The sequence below is a fragment of the Scyliorhinus torazame genome, chromosome 14 (genome assembly GCF_047496885.1).
Source record: "Scyliorhinus torazame isolate Kashiwa2021f chromosome 14, sScyTor2.1, whole genome shotgun sequence".
Classification (NCBI taxonomy): domain Eukaryota; kingdom Metazoa; phylum Chordata; class Chondrichthyes; order Carcharhiniformes; family Scyliorhinidae; genus Scyliorhinus; species Scyliorhinus torazame.
The window spans coordinates 82292455-82318922 of NC_092720.1; the positions used below are offsets into that span (position 1 = coordinate 82292455).

The 26468-nt window shown below is 45.9% G+C and overlaps 1 protein-coding gene across 3 annotated transcripts in view; it reads left to right on the plus strand.

Annotated features, from left to right (window-relative positions):
- golim4a (golgi integral membrane protein 4a) overlaps positions 1-26468 on the plus strand; it is a 215393-nt gene that overhangs the window by 72762 nt on the left and 116163 nt on the right. For all 3 annotated transcript variants that reach the window (XM_072474426.1, XM_072474429.1, XM_072474428.1), the window contains exons 3-5: positions 4370-4419; positions 10706-10759; positions 19658-19808. In XM_072474426.1, coding sequence (XP_072330527.1) covers positions 4370-4419; positions 10706-10759; positions 19658-19808 — 255 coding nt within the window. The remainder of the gene's footprint in view (positions 1-4369; positions 4420-10705; positions 10760-19657; positions 19809-26468) is intronic.

Sequence of the window (26468 nt, forward strand, 5' to 3'; positions counted from 1 at the left end):
CGCCGGTTGGCGGGCCCCCCCGCTCGATTCTCCGGCTCGGATGGGCCGAAGTCCCGCCGCTAAAATGCCTGTCCCGCCGGCGTAAATTAAATCACCTACCTTACCGACGGGACAAGGCGGCGCGGGCGGGCTCCGGGGACCTGGGGGGGGTCGCGGGGCGATCTGGCCCCGGGGGGTGCCCCCACGGTGGCCTGGCCCGCGATCGGGGCCCACCGATCCCTGGGCGGGCCTATGCCGTGGGGGCACTCTTTCCCTTCCGCCTCCGCCACGGTCTCCACCATGGTGGAGGCGGAAGAGACTCCCTCCACTGCGCATGCGCGAGAATGCTGTCAGCGGCCGCTGACGCTCCCGCGCATGCGCCACCTGGAGATGTAATTTCCGCACCAGCTGGCGGGGCGGAAATTCGTCCGGCGCCGGCCTAGCCCCTCAATGTTGGGGCTCGGCCTCCAAAGATGCGGAGCATTCCGCACCTTTGGGGTGGCGCGATGCCCGTCTGATTTGCGCCGTTTTGGGCGCCAGTCGGCGGACATCGTGCCGTTTCCGGAGAATTTCGCCCCATGTTCTCACCTTGCACTACTCCTTCCCCTTTATGTGTTCCTTTTTAAAATAAATTTAAAGTACCCTATTCTTTTTTTCCCAATTAAGGGGCAATTTTAACATGGACAATCCACCTAATGTCCACCATCCATGCACATCTATAGGTTGTGGGGGTGAGACCCACGCAGACACGGGGAGCATGTGCAAATTCTACATGGGCCAGGATCGAACCCGGGTCCTCGGCACCGTAAGGCAGCAGTGCTAACCACTGTGCTACCATGCTGCCCTGTTCCTTTTTATTTTATGTCACTTGTTTCACACTCTCCATTCATTTTATCTCACACTGTTATTCTTCCCCTTTATATTTCATATTTTTTGCTGCCTGTCTCCCTTTGTTTTGTCCTGCTGTGTATCACTCAGACTGGTTTCTTTTAAGTTACTCTGTATTGTCCTCCAGAAGTCCATTGGACTTCAGTGGGGAATTATTGGTGCAACTGTTATTAATTTGGACTTTGCACTGGATATTCCTGAAATTCAGCATCTCTGGTCTCAACCATAAACAGACTTTGGTCAGAATTTTCCTGCCCCCCTTGGGAGGTGGGTTTAGAGGCAGAGGCAGGAAGCGGGAGGATGAAAGGAAAATAGGGGAAAACCCAAGTGGGATGTCTCCCCAAAGTGGTCTGCCTGGAAGTGAGTTTACCACAGGCAGGCTGCCACTGGGTTTGGCAACCGGTTCGCCGGAGGTGGGCAGACATTAAGGGTAATTAGAGCCTCAACTAACAGCCATTTGTAAGTTTGCTGCTACAAACATGGACAACCGCACGTATCTGGAGCCTGGCAACATGTCAGAGGTGGCTGCTCAGCAACAGCTTGGAGGGTCACCAGATGCCGCTGCAAATGGCAGTATCAGGCAGGTGTTCGGCTCAAAGGAGTGAAGTTACAGGTGAACATAATCTTTGTATTACTCGCTCTGAAATGCCTCCATTTTGAGGTATCCCCGAGGTCTCCCTTTTCCTCAGCAACACTCATCTCTTCCACTAGGGCTGCTATGGGGTGCTCTGATTGGCCCTCCTGTGTCTGTGGATTACTCGCCATCTTTAATTGGGCAGCAAACGTGAAGGTGGTCCATTAATTGGCTGCGTTCCATAAGATTACGCAGACAGGCAGACCACTGATACGAATAGGATGGGGATGATTTCAAAATTCTTGAATTTTATTAATCCAGAAGAATAGGTCCTTTACCATCAGGCAGGAGATACAAAAGTCTGAGAATACGTACTGACAGATTGAAAAACACATTCTTCCCTGCTGTTACCAGACTCTTAAAACGACGCTCTTATGGTCTGATCTGATCTCTTCACACATTCTCTACTGCATAGTACTACACTCCCATATGCTTCACCTGATGCCTGTGTTTATGTGTTTACATTGTATATTTAATGTCTGCCCTATGCATTTTCTTTTCATGTACAGAATGATCTGTCTGAACTGTACGCAGAACAATACTTTTAACTGGACTTCAGTACACGTGACGATAAACAAATCCAATCCAATCCAATCTTCCACTTTTTCCACAGACATAGCTTACCACGCAGCTAATGGCTTGACTGCCTTCCCCCAATTCTCCCTGCCCTGGGATTGACCAACTGAGTTGCCAGTTAAACCTGCTGCAACCCTTCCTAGGGATGGGCTCTTGGTAACTAATCCACCAAGCTCAAATAAATGAAGTCATTCTAACGTATAGATGTGAATATTTCCAGAAATGTTTCAATGACCTTCCGTTGTTTTAAGTTGATATGGTATGCAGGAAACATCATTTGGATAGGCGCCGCTGGGACTTAACGGTTTCGGTGGAGTGAGGGAGGCAGAACCAGAAGTGACTGGTCCACTTGCTCCCACCCCCACCGCCTCAGTGCAGCAAATCAAGCATCAGTCAGCCAGTGGCAAGTTAACAATGTGAAGAGGGCTCCGCACTCGATCAGGAGTCGAGGCCAGGAAGTCATGTGGCGGAGGGGTTATGTCGTGAGCAAGAAGTTGGTCAGGACTACATATTTAAATTATTTAAAGAAACTTGGAACTCTCTAATTCCGGTGGTACAGAGGTTAGCATGGCTGCCTCTCAGCCCCAGGGCTGGTTCAATTCCAGCCTTGGGTGACTGTCTTGTGTGGAGTCTGCACGTTCTCCCCATGTCTGCATGGGTTTCCTCCGGGTGCTCCAGTTTCCTCCCACAGTCCAAAGATGTGCAGGTTAGGGGGATTGGCCATCCTAAATTGCCCCTTGTGGCCCAAAGATATGTAGGTTAGGTTATAGGGTTGTGGGGATGGGGTGAAGAGTGGGCCTAGTGGTTGGTCTTTCAGGTGGTCGTTCAGACTCAATGGACTGCATAGCTTCCTTCTGCACTGTAGGGATTTTATGATTTAAAAAGAAGCAGAAGAGACCGTTTATTGTTGTAATTTAATACATTGCAAAAATTGCCTTCAATGTATCTCATTTCTTTTTGTGAAGCATATCCAACTTGTTTAAGTGCATGGCCCCTTAGTTTTTCTTTACAGGTCACAGGTGTAGTAACAAAGCGGCTGACTTGGGCACACCTTGTGCGGGAACTATTGGGTTCCCATGGAGACGAGAGGTAACATTACTTGTCTCCATAGAAGGTACAGGGGGTGCGGTAGCATAGTGTATATTACTGAACTAGTAATTCAGAAGTCTGGACTGATAATCCAGAGACATGAGTTCAAGTCATGAAATTTAAGTTCAATAAATACAATCTGGAATTATTATGCTACAATAGGTAATAGTGGCGATGACCAGCTTATTGTAAGGACCTATCTGGTTTATTCATGTGCTTTTTGTGAGGTGAATCTGCAGTACTTACCTAGTCTGGAATACATGTGCCACAGGCCCACAGCAATCTTGTTGACTCTTAACTGCCCTCTGAAATAATCTATCAAACCACTCAATAGTGCTCAAAATGCAGCACCGTGGCGCAGTGGTTAGCACAGCTTCCTCACAATGCAGGGTCCCGGGTTCAATTCCAGCCGTGGATGACTGTCTGTGTGGAGTTTGCACATTCTCCCCGTGTCTGAGTGGGTTTCCTCCGGGTGCTCCAGTTTCCTCCCACAGTCCAAGGATGTGCAAGACAGGTAGATTAGCTATGCTAAATTGCCCCTTGGTGTTCAAAGGTTAGGTAGGGCTACAGGAATAGGGCGGGGATTGGGCCTGGGTGGGGTGCTCTTTCAGAGAGAGCAGACTTGATGGGCTGAATGGCTTCCTTCTGCACTGTAGGAATTCTACGGTTTTATGAAGGAGGCTTCCATCACCTTTACCAGGCCAATGTTTGATAGACAATCAATTCAGGTCATGTCGGAAAGGCTCACATCCTTTCAATGAATGAACATCTGTATCTGACAATGAATACAATCATATTGATAAAAAAATATAAATTTTATTTGGGAATTGACACAAACAAAAATGCGAGTTAGTTCTTGTCTCCTACGTTGTCCCTTTCCATTAAAGGATAGAGTTAACTGATTAGAATGATTTTACCGTATATTATTCATCCTATTTACAAATCTCACCAGAGGATGATGCTTATTAACCAAAGGCTCGTCTCAAAACCACTGCAGTATGATGTACAGAAATGGCTTGGTGAAAACTCCCTAAAAGTACTTTTTTTCTTGTTTGGAGATTCCTGGTCTTATTGAAGCAGGACCTGAGTGAAGGATCCATCCTATTCTGTGCTATAGCACGTTGATTTACCAGTACTGATAGATTAGAATGTTTTACTTGCACATCAGTCTGAACACTAATCATTTTTTAATTTCTACTTCAGATTATTTGGTTTATAAGTTGGAAGCACAAGAAGCCTTGAACAAAGAAAAGGTGAGAAATATGTTGTTAAGGCATGCCATCTATAATTTTGTGTCTGGTTTACAAATTGTCATTCGGTAGTATAGAAGTTGAGTAATGGTGTAAAAATACACATTGTTGAACCTTTTTTGTCTTAACAATCACAAGAATTTAAAAAAAAAAGTATTTTCTTACAAACATGTATCCAAACAGGTTACAGCGAACAAACACCCTGGGAAACATGCTTCCCAACAATCAACTAGACAGTCTGTACAGATTTTTCCCCTTTTTCACCCCCCCTGCCCTGTGACGAACAGCCCCTCAAACATGGTCACAAACATCCCTCACCCCCCTGAAGAGCCCCTTAACTCATACTTTATCTTCTCTAATTGCAGGAAGTCGTGCAGGTCACCCAACCATGCCGCTACCCCCGGTGGCGATGCTGACTGCCACTCCAGCAAAATTCGCCGCTGTGCAATCAGAGAGACGAGGGTCACAACATTGGTCTTCCTCCTCCCCATGAGTTCCGGCTTCTCTGAAATCCCAAATATCGCCAGCAAAGGGTCCGGGTCCACCGCCTCCTCCACTATCCTGGCTAAGACCGCGAACACTCCCACCCAGAATCTTCCCAATTTTTCGCAACCCCAAAACATGTGCGTGTGATTTGCTGGCCCCGCCCACACCTCTCACACTCATCTGCTACCCCCTGAAAGAACCCACTCATTCTTGTCTGAGTCATATGCACCCTGTGTACCACCTTAAACTGTATCAGGCTCATCCTAACTATCTCAAGAATATCAATGTCAGAGGAAATAACAACTTTATATTCTATAAAAAGAAAGTGCTGTCCTCCACCTGAGGGTTTGCACTCTCTTCTCTCTCAAAGAATATGCCTTGGAATCTTCCCTCAAATTACGCTTTCTCTCAGATGCCTTCACCAAGGATCCACCTCCCCTTTTGGTATTCTTCTGTCCTGGATTGTCAAGTTAATTCAAGCTTCACCTTTCATGCAGTCTCTCAGGTACTCAGCTGTGCCAACAGAACACCACTGCTTCACAGGCCTATATTAAGGAGTCCCCAACCTTCTGATCACCTTGGCTGTCTGTTTTTTTGCAAGGCCACTTTTGCTTTCCATCTGCTTCCTGCCGCTTTGTCTTTTTGGATTCTCTTTCTGCTCCTTGCCCTTCACTTCACTTTACAGGACCTTCTTTTTTTCTCCAGATTCCTGTTCTTTGTTCCTTTGACTATAAGGTTTTCTGGGAATGCCTCTGTCCCTCTCCCTGGTTTTGGGACCTGTCCATTCTTTGGCTGGGCATCTGCTCCCTGCAGTCCCCCTTCATGTCCAGCCTCTTCTGTGCCACTCTGGATAATGGTGCTTTTCTTCTTGACCCTCTTTAAAGCTGTTCCACTTTTATTTCAATTTGCCCTCTTGCCAAAAGTGTAGGTCTAACTTTAAAACAAAAAAAAATGAAAAGGGAAAACAGCGCATGTGCGCAGGGCCGGTTCTGACCAGACAATGAGAATATTCCCTGACTCCCTACCGACCGGCACAGGCTTACAACCCAAAGAATGTAAAAAGAACATTCTGCACGCATGTGGCCTTTCAAGACCGGCACCGTTTGTCACAGGATTGCAGACAGAGGCCATTTGGTCCATCATGTCTGCACTGGCTCTCCCAATTACTCACCAGGTACCATTCCCCCATCTTCTCCCCATAACCCGGCACATTGTTTCTTTTCCGATAACAGTCTAATTCTCATTTGAATGCTTCAGTTGAATCTTCCTCCAGCACACTCTCAGGCATAACATTCCAAACCCAAACCACTCCCAGCGTGAAAAGGTTTCTCCTCCTGTCACTATTGCTTATTTGACAAACTACTTTAAGGCGACGATTCTCCGAACCCCGCGCCGGGCCGGAGAATCGCCGCAACCGCGCCCCGACGCCGGCGCGTGATTTTCCGAGGTGCGGAGAATCGGGGCTATTTGCGCCGGCACGTTTGGCGCGGCGCGGGCCGCTGGAATCGGCAGGGCCACTGATTCTCCAACCCGGATGGGCCGAGCGGCCACCCTGATACAACAGAGTCCCTCCGGCGGTGTTCACCTCTGGTCGCTGCCGGCGGGAACTCTGCGGGAACGCTCGGGGGGCGGCCTGTGGGGAGGGGAGGGGGTGCTCTGATGGGGTCCGGCCCGCGATCGGGGCCCACTGATTGGCGGGCCGGCCTCTCCCCCCCCCGCCCCCCGGGCCTACTTTCCGGTGCAGCCGGCCCCTGAACATCGACCCCATGTTGGGTCGGAGCCGGCACGAGTAAGAAGTTCCCTGCGCATGCGCAGGATGGCGCGTTCCAACTGCGCATGCGCAGGATTGAGCTGGCCCGCATGCGCGGGTTGGGCGCCGCGTAAGGAGGCTGGAGCGGCGTGAACCGCTCCAGCGCTGTGCTGGCCCACAGTGGGGGCCAGAATAGGTCGTGCCCGGGCCCTGTTCGCGCCGTCGTGAAACGCAACGGCATTCACGACGGCGCGAACACTTGGCCTCCAAATCGGAGAATCGCCCCCTAAATCTGTGCATTCTTGTTCTTTATGCTTTCACAAGTGGGAACTGTTTTGCCCTCCCTACTCTGAACAGACCCCTCATGACTTTGATCATCTCCATGACTACACACCCACACAGTGGAACATCTTCCTATTAGTGAAGGGCTTCCCCCGTCGAGCCGGTGATCCCAGGGCGAAATGTGTGCCATCAATAACCCCTCGACCTGAGGCATGCCAGCGATAGTGACAAATTCTGCAGCTCAGTATCCTGGTGGGCCTGGTCGTGATTAAAGTGGGTATAGATAGCTGCCCGAGTGCATAGAGCACCCGTGACATTGCAGATGCATCTATATGTGGACATTTCTGAAATCCGGCACATATCCCCGAAAGGTGGTACTTCCCTTGACTAGCCATATTCCCCAATTTACATGGTCATCCTGGGTTTTACTGCTCAGCTGCCCTCACCATTCCCGCCACCCAATTCCCCCCCATCCCCTGCCCCTTCCCGATCATGTACTTGACACTGCAGACCTGTCCCCATCAGTGACTTACATCTGACCCTTGATGTGTAAAGCCTTTATCCTCACCACCAGTCCCTGCAAAATGGGATACTGGTAGCTCCACAGCAGGTATTAGAAATGGGCACTGTGGTCCCTTTCCTGGTTCTCCCAGTGGGACCTACTGTGAGTGTCCTCATTGAGTGAGTCTTGTGCCTTCCGGCCAGAACAGTGGCAGCTGTTTGTGTGTTGGAGACGTTCATACTGTGCAGGCATGTGGCTCTATGCTAAGAGACTGGTGAGTGAGCACGCCCTACAGATGGAGGTCACTGAAGTATGTGCATCTTTACTGGGAGCTTGGCTACATTGTTATGTGGAGCCTGGGTTTAACACAGAGGTTGCGACAGGGAGTTGTTCAGGTTTCCTGGCTGAAATCCACGCTGTCACCGTGTGAAACCAATGGGGCACGGTTGACCTACCGGACCTGGAGAAATCCGTTGATCCTGAGGAGTGGGTTAGCTAGGGCAGTATGCGGCTCAGTGGTTAGCACTGGGACTGCGGCGCTGAAGTCCCAGGTTCAAATCCTGGCCCTGGGCCACTATCCGTGTGGAGTTTGCACATTCTCCCCATATCTGCATGGGTTTCACCCCCACAACCCAAAGATGTGCAGGTTAGGTGGATTGGCCATGCTAAATTTCCCCTTAATTGGAAAAAAAATTACTTTAAATGTAAAAAAAAAGGAGTGGGTTAACTGATTGTTTCACTAGAGAGGTTGTTACTCTGAGAGGGGCTGTGTGCCAGGGATGGTTCTAGTGGCCACCGGGTGTGCATGTGTCCTTTGCGTGGGGTTAGCTCTGTTAATCCCTTGTTTCCTCTGCTGAGGTGCTGCGCACCTAAGGATGCAATGAGGAGTCCCAACACCTGGTTGTCCAGCGATTGATCATGGCTACGCTCATCCCCTATCCTCTAGATTATACTGCTGATACATTAGTGTTTCTAGATTGGCGGGGTAGATGGATATTAACATGATCAGGAGACTTCATTGCATTTCAAGGATTCTGGCAGCAGTCAACATTTTTAAACAGTTAAGGAAATGTGGCATGTCGGCCAAGACTCTCACCAACTTTTACAGATGCACCATTGAAAGCATTCTTTCTGGTTGTATCATAGCTTGGTATGGTTCCTGCTCTGCCCAAGACCGCAGGAAACTACAAAAGGTTGTGAATGTAGCCCAGTCCATCATGCAAACCAGCCTCCCATCCATTGACTCTATCTATAATTCCCGCTGCCTCGGAAAGGCAACGAGCATAATTAAGGACCCTACGCATCCCTACTCTCTTCCACCTTCTTCCGTCAGGAAAATGATACAAAATTTTGCTGTCATCAGACTTTTAAATGGACCTACCTCGTATTAAGTTGATTTTTTTCCTATACTCTAGCTATAACTGTAACATTACATTCTGTAGTCTCTCCTTCCTTCCCTATGCATGGTATGCGTGGTCTGTATAGCATGCAAGAAACAATACTTTTCACTGTATACTAATACATGTGACAATAATAAATCAAATCAAATCAAAAGCCTGTAAGTAACACCTAAGAGATGAGTTGCTAGTCTTTTACAGCAGCAATGGGAGGCTCAGCCATGGCACCCCAACCCTGAGGGGGGACATCCTCAATCCACACCCTTGCCAGCAAGTCAGTCCCCACTAGTCCCAGAGCTCCAGGTATACAGCCCCCAGCAAGTCCGAAGCCACTGAAAAAGATACCTCCTCGCTCCCCCCTCAAAGCCAGGACCCCATTTGTAAATAGTTGCTCCAAATCACACCATCACACCCATGTGACTCCCGGCTGGGAGGGGTGGAGCATAACGTGGGAGGTGATTGGAGATTTGTGCTTCCAGCCCATTAATCGTATTCAAATGAATGCATATGAGTTGTTTGCATATTCCTGCCAGCGTGGGGCGGCATGCCCACCATGGCTGGTGAAGCAGGACCGGTGACGGGGGATGGATCCTGTGCACGATCTGGGGCGAAATTCTCCCGAAACAGCGCGATGTCCACCTACTGGCGCCCAAAACGGCCCCAATCAGACGGGCATCGCGCCGCCCCAAAGGTGCGGAATGCTCCGCATCTTTGGGGGCTGAGCCCCAACATTGAGGGGCTAGGCGGACGCCGGAGGAATTTCCGCCCCGCCAGCTGGCGGAAACGGCCATTGTTGCCCCGCCAGCTGGCGCGGAAATGACATCCCCGGGCGGCGCATGCGCGGGACGTCAGCGGCCGCTGACAGTTTCCCACGCATGCGCAGTGGAGGGAGTCTCTTCCGCCTCCGCCATAGTGGAGGCCGTGGCGGAGGCGGAAGGGAAAGAGTGCCCCCACGGCACAGGCCCGCCCGCGGATCGGTGGGCCCCGATTGCGGGCCAGGCCACTGTGGGGGCACCCCCCGGGGCCAGATCGCCCCGCGCCCCCCCCAGGACCCTCCGGAGCCCGCCCATGCCGCCTTGTCCCGCCGTTCAAAAGGTGGTTTAATCCATGCCGGCGGGACAGGCAATTTATCGGCGGGCCGGAGAATCGAGCGGGGGGGCCCGCCAACCGGCGCGGCCCGATTCCCGCCCCCGCCGAATATCCGGTGCCGGAGACTTCGGCAACCGGCGGGGGCGGGATTCACGGCAGCCCCCGGCGATTCTCCAACCCGGCGGGAGGCCGGAGAATGACGCCCCAGAATCCCGATCTTCGTGGAGCGGAGAATCCCGGCCAATGTAGCTGAACAATTTTGAGTAGTGAGCAAGGATATTAAAAATTTTCTTCTTGTGAAATTATCCCAAACATAAGTGGCTAATGCTATTTAGAATAAAATAAATTACGGGACATTCTAATGAGTAGACTTCTAAATTTACAGAACCAGGGCTTCATGTTCTGATCTGCATTTCATTTTCAGCTTGCCTGTATAACTTGTGACATTTCATCTTTTCATGTCAGTGCAGCAAATTGTTTCACCTGGATTCAGTTTCCTGTCAGATTACTTGCCCAGGGTTCCAATGATGTACAGTAGCCTGAAGAAATTTACAACACCCCTGTCATCGTTCAATGCCATAGCCAGCCACTGCATTGATCTATATACCTGAATTTTGACAACCTATTACTAAAAAGGAATCTTCCTTTGACTATTTTCTGCTATGCAACTTTGATTTTGGCCGTCTGTCCTTTTTTAAAATTGCAACATCACTAAGAATATATGTATTGAAATGTCAACAAAATAACGAGGTGAGTTTCTCCTTTTTAATTTCTGTTTTACAGCAAGATTCCAGTAACCGATATGGTGCACTCAATGTACAACACAAAATGCTGAAGGTAGGTGCATTGGACATTTTATATCAACAACTGGGCGCAGTATTTGCGAGCAGATATTGCCAAATCACTTTACTTCACCTTTGCCAGTGAAGAGTTGTAAAAGAACATATATAATGAGCATAATCCCCAGGTTCAACACAAATTTGCTGCCTTAATTAATAATATAATAATCGCTTATTGTCACAAGTAGGCTTCAATTACTGTGAAAAGCCCCTGGTTGCCACATTCTGGCACCTGTTCGGGGAGGCCGCTACAGGAATTGAACCCGCACTGCTGGCTTGTGCTAAACACCCACTGTGCTAAACCAGCCCCATTATAATTAGACACTCCTACATGCAATATACAGAGCATTTTCAGAGCACCTTTGGTGTCCTTATAGTTTCTATGTGGATTTGAACTACCTATTCATAATTTTGAATAGGAATGTTCTGAATTAATCTTTTAGATAACGTATGATGTATGGAACCTATAATCGTGCCTACTATTATGAAAATACAGTAACTTTGCCTGGTTAATATGACAGACTCAATCGCTAGCATCTTTAATGTTGATAATGGGAAGTGGATTTATTATAAATTAAACAAAGAAACCCCGTTTTATTGAAAATGCAAAATACTGCAGATGCGAGAAATCTGAATTAAAAACCAGAAAATACTGCAAATACTCAGCAATGGTGTTCCCCTCTGAGCCGTACAGCAACGTAAAAGTTCCCTCGCAGGGCCCACACTAATATAACCTGACAGGAGGCCCAGGGATCTGCAACATCAGAGTCCCCGTGTCCTCACCTGAATACTATTTACCCAGATAAGGGGTCGGGGATACCCCCTTTTTTTCCCAGGACTGCTGGAATATAAATACCCGGCCGGGCGCGGGTGACCCTTCGGGGAGTAGGAGGAGTGTACAGTAAGAAGAATAAAACAAAACTTTTCTACAGTCATCGCTTCCAAGAGGTCGCTTGTCTGAGACTTTACACGCACAAATGAGTCCCTTTAAGTTATTACATGTATGAGGCCACGCCAAAAAATTAAAGCACCCGCACATCAACGAATCAGCTGCACACTATAAATAAAAATAAGAGCTCAACATAAGGAATGGGAACATAAGAGATAGGAGCAGGAGGCGGCCATTCAGCCCCTCGAGCCTGCTCCGTCATGCCAGGTAGCATCTGTGAAGAGAGACACAGAGTTAACGTTTCAGGTCAATGGCCTTTTGCCTGTAATGGAAAAAATTAGAGAAGTAACAAACCCCATATGATAACTGCTTGAAGTAAAATATATTGGCTTCTCCAGCCTTTGAGTATGATCATTTTTACACATGCCCAGACTTATAATGAAATATGGGACTGAAATAATGCATACAAAATATTTCACTGCTTTAACAAATGGTGGATACTTTGCACAGTGGCACATTTGTACTATGCTTCCATTTTATGCAGAAAGATATCTACTGTGCTATTCCATGTGCCTTGCAACTGACATACTTAAGATCGGGTTGCAACCTGCTTCATTTAAACTTGAAAATGCCTTATTATTTTGCCGATTGAGGACAAAGTAACATGGCTCCCAGATCAATAGAACATTTTGATTTGCTATGTATAATTAACGATTCAGAATGTTCATGTTTGGGCCAACCTTTTTAGCAAATCATTCATTATCTTGAGTATGAAAAAGGTAAAAAGGCAACAGATCCTTGAGATCATTTAAAATTGGTACCTATTATTCAGATTATTAAAATTCAGCTGATTTACTATAAAGATGAATGTGCAACCTGCTCCTTTTCAGGTTTATGCTTGATGAAAGATTTGCACTCTTTTCAATCTAAGAGGTTTCCTATATTATGCATTCTTGTTAGCTTAATTTAATTAGATACACATTCATGGGTTTTTAGACCCTTCATGATGTTTTATTTTTACAATTGTCATTGGCAATATGGTAATGTGTTAAAAAGAATTTTGGTCCAACATCTCCGAGCCTCATCTCAGAAAACAGAATACTGAGATTCTACTCCGATTGATTCTGCTATTAGTTCCAAGTTCCTGCTCCAGCATCGTAGGTGTTGCCTTCTTGCTTAAAGGTGGATAGGGTGATTTTAATCCTAGTCTTTCTGGTAGTAACCTGGCAGACGCAGGTAGTTAAAATTAGCTAGGTTCCTCACAGATCCTGCCATGTTCAAAGTGAATCTGTTCTGAGCAGGGAGCGAGGATACCCAATGGAAGTTAGCGCGGCCCTTATTTAAATAAGCAGCTCAGGTCCTGACTACAAACTTGAGGAACTCAGACAATGAAACTGGTGTAACCTTTCTGCTTAGTCGGAAGTGGACGCAGGATACGAAGTTGCTATTTAATGTAAGTTTTTTTAAACTTTCATTTGGGGGCAAGGAGGAATAGGATTCTTCCCCTGTGCTCCACATGGAAGGTTGAGGCCCCTCCTAACCTGTGCTTCCTCGCATTCGCACTCACCAAGATGTCCTGAAAACCCGTAATTGGCGCGGGCTTCCTGCTGCCTGGAATTCTGCTGCTGCCTGCAAGAGCTGCTGCTATCCAACAGCTCCAGGTTGATAGCTGACCAGCGCAGTTACCCTAGAGTTATGTTGCTGGCGTCGGGGTTGCATGTAGTGCAGTTTAGCACTTGCCTTGCTTTATGTCCATGCTTCAAGTGAGATTATAATTTGTTGACTCAGTAGCTCAGAGAAATTGGCTGCAGAATTCAGAGGGAATGTTCCTTGGAATTATCCATTTTTTTCTGAACACTTAAACGTAAAAACAACAAGTTTGTTAGATCCCCATTTGGAGTCCCTTGTACAGCTCTGGTTCTCTAATCATATGAAAGATATTGGACGCGATTCGCCGGCCTCCCAGCCACATGTTTCTCGATAGTGCGCCATTCGTTGGTGGCGGGATTCTCTGCTCTCTCTGCTGTCAATGGGAATTTCCATCGAAGCCACCCCACATTGTCGGGAAATCCCCAGTGGGGGTGCGCTGCTGGCAGGGCCAGGGAACCCGCCGCCAGCAAACGGCCGGAGAATTCCAGTCATTGTGATTGTCAGGATACAAGCAAGATGATTCCGTGTGTCAGGAATCTAAGTTAACAAGTTTAGGAAATTGGGCTTTTGGGAACTCGAACAAGTTGGAAGTTTGATAGATTATGAGAAGGATTAATCCAGTTAATCCAAGCAAATTGATCAGTGGATACAGCATTTGAAAGATTAGAGGACACAAACTTAAAATTCTTAGCTAATTTTTAAATTCATGTTCAGAATCTTGGCATCTAAGACTGTACTTACTGCCCATGTCTAGTTGCTCTAAGAAGGTTGATGGGCAATCCATTCGAACCAATGCAGTCTTTATGATATGGTTCCCACAATGCTGTTAATTAAGTAGCTCAGAATTTGTTAAGCAGTGTATTTACAGATTTTGACTCCGTGATAATGAAGAAATGACATATTTCGAAGTCAACATTGTACTGGGGGATACAAGAAGATTTTTAAATATGCTGGCTGACAGGATGGTTGAAGCAGATTCAGTGGTAACTTTCAAAAATAAATCTGTTGTTATTTGGGAGGAAACATGTGCAGGCCTATAAGGAACGTTGAAGGAAGTGGGACTAATTGGTAGGTCCAGCACTACATGATGGTCCGAATGAACTTCTGTTACAAATGATTCTATCTGGAAGGGAACTTGGGGGTGATGGCACTCCCATGCTATTGCTTCTTGAGCTACCTCAATGATCTATCTCTGAATTCTTTCATAGTTCTGCAAATCTACCAAAGTCACTAGGGAGTTTTTTCTCTCTAATTTTATTTTGAACCATACTTTATTGAACTGCACTGCAATCTTGTGCAAAAGAGTTTCTTATACGCTATCCACTGATTGTTGTTCTTTGTTAGCTATGCTACAAAGCTGTTGCCTCAGCCATCCGCTTGCTGGGAGGATTCTTACTGTTCATGAAGGCTATTTAGAATCTCCAGTTCCGAACATTTTTCAGTCTTGTCAGATACATTGGAGCTTGTTTTATTTTATCTTTACTTAATTTTCGTTTCAGTAATTTACTCATTATCTATGTAACAACGTATGACCGCACTTCAAAAGTAACCAATTATCTGTGAAGCTCTGTGCAATATTTTCTGGGCAAGACAAGGCAGCGTACAAAATTTTTATTACATTCCAGAACTCCTCTTCTTTCATATCAGATTTCCCTCTTTTAACTTTTCATTTTATGAAATCTGAGAGCATACTTTGAGACCTGGCTATTCCTTGCGTGGTATTTTGATGGGAATAGAGAGCTAGTAAACCTCATTGCCTCTCAGCTGGGCACTTCATATGTTTTTCGATATGTAATTGGTTTTTAAAATCACCATTTTTGTGTACAGTGTATCCTAAGGCATTGATGCAGAGTAGGATGTCTGCAGGCCTCCCACCCGACATGACGCAGCAAATTATTCGCTAAACCAATGCTACATATTCTGCACTCTAAACTTCAGATTGGTAAGTGTGAAGTTTAAAGGATTGCCATTTTAGAGACTAACAAGATACCACAGTTAAGACTTGAGGAAGGGATTGCTTTCAAAGACCAACCCTGCTCCAGATCTTCAATCCATGTTATTTCTTAAAAATTTCAGAAACACCGTAACATTACCAAATTTAACTCATTCTTTTCAGAGCATGAAAGCCATTAAACTCCCTCTTGCCTTCCTTAGTCATCTATTCATCAAAAAGGTTATTAACAATCAAGCTTAGCTTTACCTAATGATTATCTTGTGACTTTCCTTCTCTCCCACATTTTTCTTTTCGGTGCCTTGCATTATGCCACTTAAATTTCTCAATGATCTATCAGATGTCTTATTAAAAATCTTCCATCTCAGCACTTTTTTTTGGCCAACCTAACATTCTGTGACAAGCTTTTACAATTTACATATTAGCTGTTTTCCATCATTGATTCCTGTACCCTTATTTATAATGAGTTTTGCATATCTAAACTCATGATCTGGAATTCTCCGGCTGTTCGCTGGCAGCGGTATTCTCTGGTCCTGCCGACACCACAACCCCTCCCGTGGGTTTCCCAGCAGTGTGAGTATCATCAATGGGAAATCCCATTGACAGAAAATCCCGCCGCGAGCGAAGGGCTCACCTCCTCCCGCCGCCAAGAAACATGCGGCTGAGGGACTGGAGACTCAAGCCCAACATTTTAATTGCTTAAACTGGATAGCAGATATCCAGGAATTGTTCAAAATGCAGAATCCGAGAATGTTCTTTTCGCCATCTCCAGAACTCAAATTTCTAATAATCAAAGTAAAGATTTTTTAAAATGTATTGAACTGTATGTCTGTAAGAGCCTACCATTATTACGCAATGCCTCAATTTTAAAATTCTAATTTTTAAAAAATCCCTCCATGAATTTCTGTTGAATTTCCTTAAGTCCAACAACCCTCCCATGATATTTGTGCACCTCCAATCCTGGCCTTGTGGACAACCCCGATTTTGATCCCCAAACCATAGGTGGCTCTGTTTTCTGCTGCCTAAGCTCTAGAATTCTCTCCCTTTCCCTCTCCACCTTTTGTCTTCTCTTTCCTCCTTTAAAAGGTGCCTCAGAACTTGCCTCTTCGACTAAGCTTCTGGTCATCTACCGTACAATTTCTGACGTGATTCTGTACCAAATTTTGTTTTGTAATACTCCTGTGAAGTGCATTGGGACACTGTACTTTCGTAAAGCTGCTTTTTTAAATTATAAGTTGTTCTTGTTGTTCATCAGCAATTCTACTTGAAGGAGTCTGCTTCTAATTTTTATTCTTTTAAAAACTAGTTTAAATAAGGTCATATTATTGTTTTGTCTCCAGTCTGTGCATTTGATCAATTAGCTCGTTGTGTGCTCATTAAAATAATGTAAAAATATAATTTTATCGTATTTTGTGTCTGGACTTATAACCAGATATGGTCAGGACTAACCTTGACAGAATGCTGGATAAGTTGCTGTCGAGGGGCTGGAATCCCTGACTTTCTGATGTATTGGCAAGTTTGCTGATACTGAGCTGAGGCTATCATTAGTAACAATTATTGAATTTGAATTCTTTGTATGTAGCTCTTTGTTATAGTGTGAATGCTCTGTAGTCAGATCAAAATATTGAGGTGCTGATACGAAGTGTCAGAACAAGCTGTGAAAAACAGTTCATGTACAATCTCCTTATGCTTATAATAACCAACATTGACATTTTAATCTCTATACTGTACTTAAATAAAACACTAATTTTAAGTTGCTTTCAAACAACAAAATTAAGAATTTTGCAGTTGAAAAAATGAATTCAAGTGGAGGATTTTGTCTGAATGCGAGATTACAATAAAGAAAATCTTTTGCTGCATGCATAACGTAACATTGATTTTCACTTCTTGCATTTTTTTTGTGAAGGTCTAAGCTCTGTCGCTTGCTCTCCAACTAACCCTTCTACACTGTATTCATTTCATGGACCGTTGTTCCAGGTTTTCCAGGTTTCTTTCATATACTTGAACCTCCAACTTCCCTGCATAATGTGCTCCTTATCAAATGCCAAAATGTCTCATTCTTGACTACAATGATGGAGAATTTATTTGGCAAAGAGCATTTGTCGAGCTGTTTGAGGAATTATATTACAACAGCTACAAACTGCACTGTCGAAAGAAACATAGAGAGGAGATGTCCTGGAATGTTGTAAATGTAGGAAACAGAAGAAAAGAGAGTGGTCCTCTGCATTTGTATTTTCAAAATGACTTTTATATGAACATTTTAAAATGCACAGTAATACTTCTTTATTGAGAACAGTGGAAGGGGACTCTATACCATCAGGTCAAGAATGGAAATTGGCAGGTAACACAAAGCTTTGTGCTGTTTCGAAGAATCAACTCAAATCTTTAACCCCACCCAAAGTGGCAGCATAGCAGCCAAAATCCACGAACAAAAGACAGCACAGGCCATCCTGAACTCCTAACGCAAAACACGTACACATCCCAGCTCAAAGCTGCAGCACATACAGTGGAAAGACACATCTCAACCTGATGCGTCTATCCCATTGAAATGTATGACTGGGGACCAAAGTACTATTTCGGTAGGGCATCAAACCTTCATGGAGTAGGCAAGTAACCCATGCAAGTACATCTCCAGTATTCTACCAGCTGTGAGAGTTACCTGACACACTCAAAACCACATGCATCATCCACTTGATCCCTATGTGAAGAGGCTGGTCAGTACTTTCTTCAGGGATGAAAACAAAAAATGGCGGATGCTGTAATTCTGAAATAAAAACTCAGCAGGTCTGGCAGCATCTGTGGACAGAGAAACAGAGTTAACGTTTGAGTCCGTATAACTTCTTCAGATCTTTCTTCAGAGATTAGGGCTGTTTGCCTGAGCTAAACATTGCAGATTTTAGGAGTAATTGTAAGAAAATGACTACATTTTGACAATTGGAAATGAGCAGAGATCATCATAGATTAAGCCATAAATTGGCTAAAGTATGTGTCTGAAATGCACCTTTGCAGAATAAATAGATCCCTAGGTGAAAATGAGTTCAGGAGTGTGTAAGTTTAAAATACTTCAAGCATGGTTACAGAAGTATACTGAGGAAGTGTTAACACAATACAAATGGGAGATACATTCTTGAATAATATCAGTTGGAAAATAGAGGTTTCCTGGAACTCTACAACACATTAATTAGGCCAGAACTTGAACACTGTGTGCAGTTCTGGTCACCTCATTACAGAAAGGATCTAATTGTGCTGGTGAGGGTACAGAGGAGATTTACAAAGATTTTGCCAAGGCTGGAAAATTGCAGCTGTGAGATAAGGTTGGAAAGGCAGGTGTTACTCTCGTTGAAACAGAGGAGGCTAAGAGGAGATTTGATTGAGGTGTATAAAATTGTGAGGGGCCGGGATAGAGTAGAGGGATGGGCTTCTTTATTTCAGCAGGAAGGTCAGTGAAGAGGGGGCATAGATTTGAAGTGATTGGTAGAAAGATTAGAGGGAGGAAAATTGTTTTCACCCAGAGGGTTGTGGGGGTCCGGAACTCACTGCCTGAAAGGGAACTCTCAAGAAATTTTAAAGATGCCTAGATATGCATCTCAATTACTGTAACGTGCAGGGTTACAGACTAAATTCTGAAAAGGGAAATAGGCTGTGTGGCTCCTTTTTTGGCCGGTGCAAACATGGGCCAATTGGCCTCTTTCTGTGCCGTAACCTTTCTATGATTCTATGAAAAGGAATTAACTCAGTTGAACAGTAAGGAAAATAGCCTGGTAAAAAACAGATACGAAAGTGGCTCAGTTACAATTGCAAGTTCTCACTTTAACCCAGTGACACAGATTGTTCACTAAAAAGTATAACAGTGAGAGTATACTGATTTAAGGGGAGGACAGGTTGAACTCAAGACATCAAAGGTTTAATCCAGCAAGTTGGTTGCTGTAAATTACTGTGGATGTGTGGGACGTGCCTGATTACTATGATTTATGTTTCGATATAAAATAGTGCAGAGGACAGAAAATCTGCTAATCTTATATTTCTTATTAAAGTTGATGACAAAAGGCTCTCAAACCAATTAATTAGCAAGACCCAAGGCATTATCTAGATCTTACAGACCCCTCAATGGAACACACTTCTGGTACCATCTGGAATCTGGTACCCCTCATTTCATGTGGTGTACTGGTCAGGTGCCAACTGAGACAGTGAAGTGAAAACCCTTGAATAGAGGCCTTGCCTTGTAAGTGAACAGCAAAGCTGGCTCCCCTTACTGCCATATCATAAAATGCCAGAAACAATTCAGACTCAGTGCAACTGGGTTGTTGCCATTTTCCAGTGGATATAATGGCTGGAGACAGATAGAAGCCGAATGGGTTTCCAGGATCCTTGTACTTTTCAACAAGCCTTGTGATTTGTATATACAGAATCAACATGAAGATCTGAGAAAGCAATATACTGACCTACATGGGGAACATCAGAGGCTTGGAGAGGATCACAATAGAGCAATGAATGAGCACAGCCGGCGTTACCTGACCCTACAGCAAGAGAAGGAGCAGGAGATTGCTAAACTAAAAGGTAACAATGAGGATTTGGTCACTATAGAGAAACCTTTGTCTTCAATACCAGGTCAACTGGTGGAAATAATATTTGGTCTATTATACAAGGCTTCTCAATCCAGAGATGGCGCCGGAGCGAGGTGACTCTCCGCGAGCTCTCCCCAACAGATCCAAGTTAAGTTTTACTTAACTTATACTCGTTCTAATCTTTAAAAAATTAATTCTAAAACTAATATTATTATTTTATTCCCTTTTCTTCCCATGTACTTAATGATCTGTTGACTGCTCGCAGAAAAATACTTTTCACTGACCCTCGGTCCACGTGACAATAAACAAATCCAATCCAATTCATTCCAATAGTGAAAATTGGTGGCTTGTATAATAGACCAAAAATTCCATTGCTGTGCTCCACTGGATTATCACCCATGTAGTGACGATGACAATTTACCTCTCCAGTGCTCTTCACAAAGTAGTTTAATTTTCATTTTGCCTGTTTTTAATGCAAATTTTATTTAAATGAGTACACTGAAAGTGTCTGTGGTTTGCTTATTTCCTACCTCTCCTTTTACCAACCCCTTTTTTCTGAAAATGTACTTTCATCGCTCAGTCTTCAGTTCAACTGTTAGAAAACCAAAGGTAGTTGTAAGGGAATTAGATTTGTATTGGTAATCATTATAAATAAAACATAATTTTGAGCGGGCTTAATTTAATGTTTCTGTGCCTACAGTTAGATACATGCTGAACAAAGGTGTTTGTATGTGTGGGTGTTGGTTAAATTCCAACTGTGTTTCTATTGTGCTTAGAGAGGGTGTGAAGAATAGATGAAAGGTATAAGCATGTGGATGTTGCTTAGCAACTGGGGTGTTGTAGGGTAGAGAAGCTTTTAAGTTTTAGTTTCGCTAATTTGATTGCAGTTGGAGACAGGGGACGGGATTCTCTGATCCTGAGGCTAAGTGTTGATGCTGTCGTAAACGCTGTCGTGATTCTCGATGGCATCAACATGCCCTCAAGAGCAGCGATTCTGACCCCGAGAGGGGGCCAGCACTGCACTGGAGTAACCCACGCCACTCTAGCTGCCGATCCCGGTGTCAGATGGGTGCTGCGGGTCTGCGCATGCGCAGTAGGACCAGCGCCAATGTGCGCATGCGCAATGGCTCCCTTCTCCGCGCTGGCTCCGACGCAACATGGCGTACGGCTACAGGGGCCAGCGTGGAACAAAAGAGGCCCCCAGCACGAGAGGCCGGACCACCGATCGGTAGGTCCCAATCGTGGGTCAGGCCACAACGGAGGCCCCCCCGAGATCGGAGCACCCCCCACCCCCGCCAGGCTGCTCCCGAATGCATGCACGCCGAGGTCCCGCTGGGTAAGGCCACAAGTGGATGGTGCCGACGGGACTCAGATTTTTTGTGCGGTTGCTCAGCCCATCCCGGGTGGAGAATCGCCGGGGGGGGGGGGGGGGGGGGGCGGGGGTGCGCACGCGTAGAGCGGCCCCCGACCGGTACCGCGCCGGCGCCAATCGCACCGATTCTCCACTGAATCGGGTGACCGCCGTCGGAGCGGCTTCACGCGATTCACGCCCGGCCTGGCCTGGGCTGAGAGAATCCCGCCCAGGATCCCGGGGAGTAAACATCTCTCAGCTCTGGCAGAAGAAAGGCTGGACAGGAAGGGAGCTGCAAAGAGGCAGTCTTCCTTCTGTACAAGCTATAGTCCAGATAACCAGGCAATTGGGACAGAAATAATGTTTAAGATGACTAAAATTAAGAGAGCAGAGGCCACGGTATTGTTCAGAAGAATTCAAGGAAGTGTTCAGAAGAATTCAAGGAAGTGTAACCAAAATGTTCTGGGTTACATAAAAACATACATGGAAAATAGAATCAGGAGGAGGCTATTTGGCCCTTCAAGCTTGCGCTGCCGTTCATTATGATTGTGGCTGATCATCAAGTTCAATACCCTGATCCAGCCTTTCCCCCTCCCATATCCCTTGATCCCGTTAGCCCCAAGAGCTATATGTAACTCCTTCTTGAAATGCAAAGAGACAATTGTAGAAACTAGATTTAAAGTAGGGCAGCAGACTTCAGAGATAGATGAAATGTCTGATGTCATTTTAATACAGTCTGGGAATCAGGAGTTAAAGCAATTGTGAGCCATTTGCACAGCAGTCAAGACAAAGAAATCTTAAAGGGGTTGGTGTAAAGTCCTGTACTGGATTCGCTGTTAGAAGTGGAGCGGAAACTTTGTTTAAAAGTGTCATTTGGAAAACATGCCCTGGATTTTTAAATGCAACCTGCTAAGGGAAAGCATTATTATGGAAAGATTTTAAAGTATGTTTTTGGGAGTGAATTTTGCAAACATATGTCACAATCATCTGGGGTGATTCTGAACAATAATCCAAAAACATTCACTTGGGGTTCAGGGTGGAGAGTATTTTCCCAGTCACCTTGTGTGCTTAAAAGGGATTTAGAGTTTTTGAAACTAGTGTCGATTAGGATGCACTTGAAATCCATGTTAACCCTAAAACCTGTGTATAATTGTTAAACTAATGGGAGAGTAAAGGTGTATTGTAGCATAATCCAATTTTTTCATGTTTAATAAATGTTTTTTTACCTGTTGTTAAAATGAACAAGCGGTCCTGTGACACTGATCCTCCACGTTTTATGAAAAAAAGTAAAAGTTACGGCCTTCTGAGCCAGGAATCCATTCTGGGATCTTCCCATCAGATGTAACATCAATTGGGATTTTAACGTAACTGGTTAATTTTCCATTAGAGATTGAGATTTTAGTAACTCTGCTGTAACGTTTGCTATGTTTTTAATCTGAGTGGAATTGGCTCAACCATAATATTACTGCTGAATAATGAAATACTAATCATGTTGCTTATGAGGTCCTTTGGAACTCATATTATTGAGACAAAAATGCAAGTACAATATTGAACTGGGTGTTCGTCCAAACATGAAATCTTTTAGATTTTTCTCTTTTCTACTTTCTGTATATTACTGAGATTTGCTGTTCAATGGTTTTCAAATAGTATTGTTCATTAAATTGCCAGGATAAGACACAAATTAGATGACACTTCTGGGGCGGGATTCTCCGCAATCGGCGCGATGTCCGCCGACCGGCTCCAGAAACGGCGCGAATCAGTCCGGCATCGCGCCGCCCCAAAGGTGCGGAATTCTCCGCATCTTGAGGGGCCGAGCCCTCACCTTGAGGGGCTAGGCCAGCGCCGGACTGATTTCCGCCCCGCCAGCTGGTGGGAAAGGCCTTTGGTGTCCCGCCAGCTGGCGCGGAAATGGCTTTGCCGTGCGGCGCATGCGCGGGAGCGTCAGCGGCCGCTCACGGCATCCCCGCGCGTGCGCAGTGGAGGGGGTCTCTTCCGCCTCCGCCATAGTGGAGACCATGGCGAAGGCGGAAGGAAAAGAGTGCCCCCACGGCACAGGCCCGCCCGCAGATCGGTGGCCCCCGATCGCGGGACAGGGCACCGTGGGGGCACCCCCCAGGGCCAGATCGCCCCGCGCCCCCCTCAGGACCCTGGAGCCCGCCTGCGCCGCCGGTAAGAGAAGTGGTTTGATTCTCACCAGCGGGACAGGCACTCCAGCAGCGGGACTTCGGCCCATCACGGGCCGGAGAATCGCCGGGGGGGCCCGCCAACCGGCGCGGCGCGATTCCCACCCCCGCTGAATATCCGGTGCCGGAGAATTTGGCAACCGCCGGGGGCGGGATTCACGCCAGCCCCCGGCCATTCTCCGACCCGGTGGGGGGTCGGAGAATCCCACCCCTGATCTCAGATGTGTTAAGTATTTTGAATTATGTAGCTGTTCACTAAAGCTTTGACAACTAAATGGAATTCTGTATTCTGGAGCATTTTGTACCCTTAAATATTTGGCCTGGAGAAAGAATTCTTGAAACAACAAGGCTGAATTGGACAGGCCACAAAAAACGGGTGTGGGCATTATCAGTTGTGATTATACCCTGCTGATTCATTGCAATGCAGGCAGTGGGCCAACTTCATGATGCTTGCTGATTTGATTGATTTCCCCAGGATACAGCCAACGCTAACTGAACTGTTCATTGGATGGATGTATCAGCAGAGAGCCAATGTTATGAGTGGCTAGTGCCACTTTAGCATGGACCATTTAAAGATAGCCTGCAACTTTTGATGGTGCATTATGGCTGCAGAGGGTAAAAGCAGTCATGCAGTAGGTGAAAATGACCTGGGAAACATTGAAGAATAGTACAACGGGAAAGTGTGAGCTCCATGGTACTCTGGCACTATACTGGAGACGTTGGTGGAGGAGATGGTAAAGAGCATCCACAGGATGCTCACCAGACTAAAGCTCAGAAGGCAGTGAGATCAGATAATCACGGAGGTCAATGCTACGAATGTAGCCCCTAGGGCCTGGATGCAGTGCCACAAGAAGGTCAATGACCTCTCATGAGTGGCGAGGGACATTGACTGCATCTTCAAATGCCATATCCCACCTGTTGTAATGCTGCACAACTCGCCATAGTCCCATCACTCACCTAACAAAAATCTATTTTAATAAGGACACTAACATTCATGTGCTTCATTGCACCTTCACACTTCGCACTGATGCAAGCCTTTCACCCATACCTCACATCGTACACAACCTGCCAGCTATTCAACCATTAATGCTACGGCATTCAACCATGATGGACAGCACCTCACCATATACAAAGCAGCTAAGTGCTGTCTGCTGTGAAAGAGAGAAGGTCAAAGCACTTGGTTGCTTTTGATGAGCTGAAGAGCTGTCAGTCATAGCAAGAGTGTTTATAAACATTGTGGTTAACATCAAAACAGGGTAATGGAGATTCATTCAAGCTGAAGGGAAAGATAGATCCACAATCCATCAAGCATCTGTCTCTGGAGTAATAAAACTGTCAATCACAGGCTAATGCAATGTATTGCTGTGTGAAATTGAACGGAAGATCTGCATTTCAATGGTTTCAAGGGATTTCAAGACTTTTGAAGTGTACTGGGCTAGGAAACTTCTGTCACTTGTAACAGATGCTGCTTTAAATACTTGTATCTGAGGTAGCAGATGTTAAGAAAGGGTAAGTGAAAATTCTGTGCTTTTTCACACTACTGCCTGGAATACTCTTCAGCCAGGGTTTTCCTTTTGGGGGTCTTTGATGGGGGGCTTGGGAGGATTCTGATGGGGGCCAGTGGGAAGGGGGTGGAGTCTCTGATGGGTATCTTGAATGGGGGATTGGAAGGGTTCTAATGGGGTCAGTGGGTTGGGGGGGGTCTGATGGGGAAGGGTGGAGTCAGGTCACGCTCATGCATGTGTGCCTTGGGGCGGTGACCCATTATTTCCATGGTGGTGTGGGGGAGGATGCCCCTACTTGCCAGCAGGTTGTAGGGGAGGGGGGGGGGTGCAGGATTTGCATCATGGGGGAGAGGGGGCCAGCCGCCTGACCTCTACAGGAGAGAGAATCCTGTGAGCTCCACTCCATGCATAACGTTATATGGAAACGGAGAATGAATTGCTCCTGGTTGCCGTTCGTAGAGCCAGGGGAGACCAGGAGCGACTCTCTGGCGGGAGCACTTAGTCTCTAGAGCGCAGAATCCAGCCTACAATGTTTTGGAATCAATTGCTTCCTGTGGTAGCGAATCCCACATGCCTACCTGGGTGAAGACATTTATCCGCATCTCAGTCCTAAACGTTTTAGCCCACTTCCTTATACTATGATCCGTGGTTCTGGACATCCCACCATCGGGAACATCCTTCCTACATCTACGCTGTCCAGTCCTGTTAGAATTTTATAGGTTTCTATGAGATCCCCCCTCATTCTTCTGAACTCCAGTGAATATAATTCTAACCAACTCAATCTCTCCTCTTATGTCAGTCCCTCCATCCCAAGAATCAGTCTGGTAAACCTTCGCTGCACTCCCTCTAAAGCATGAACATCCTTCCTCAGATAAAGAGACTAAAACCATTCTCCTTTCAGATACTCAAAAAATATAACCTGTAAAGGCATGAACTCAGTGGCAATGAAGACACGTCATCACTCGATTTCACACTCACGCCCACTAGCTCAGAACTACACCCTGAGTAATGTAGAGGATAAATTAGAGTTGGGATCTGCACATGGTGAATCACTGGGCATGAATGTGATGATGGTAAGGATACCACAGGTGCCACATTGCCTGAGATTTAGGACGCTCACACTCTGCTGCAGTAGATTCAGATAAGGGCTTGGATGGAGTAACCTATAGAAGAAGGCTGATGGGCGCACAATGAAATGCTTGGTGCATTGGCAGGTCTGCCAGAAAGCCTGTGATAACTATCAAGAAGCATAGAGGAGTCCAGCACCAATTTGACACAGGTATTCGTGCAGAGCTTGTAATCCATCCTTTCCAGCATGGAAGTGATGACCGACTTCATTAGTACACTTATGGATCCCATCATGATGTAAGATCTGACGGCTCATGTTACAACATAAGCAGCCGTTACTCAACATCTGAGTGCTGGAGTCAGCTGACTGCCATCATGGCTGTGGGCTAGAGGGTGTAAAGGGGCTTGCGGATGTCACAACAGTAATCTATCCTCCAACTGATTACTATAATTGCTGAGGCATCTCCACGACGGAGTGGCAGTGGATCTGTGGTTCATGAGCCTGCTATCCTCTTGCATAAAGCCTGCATTTGCTCTAATACCCT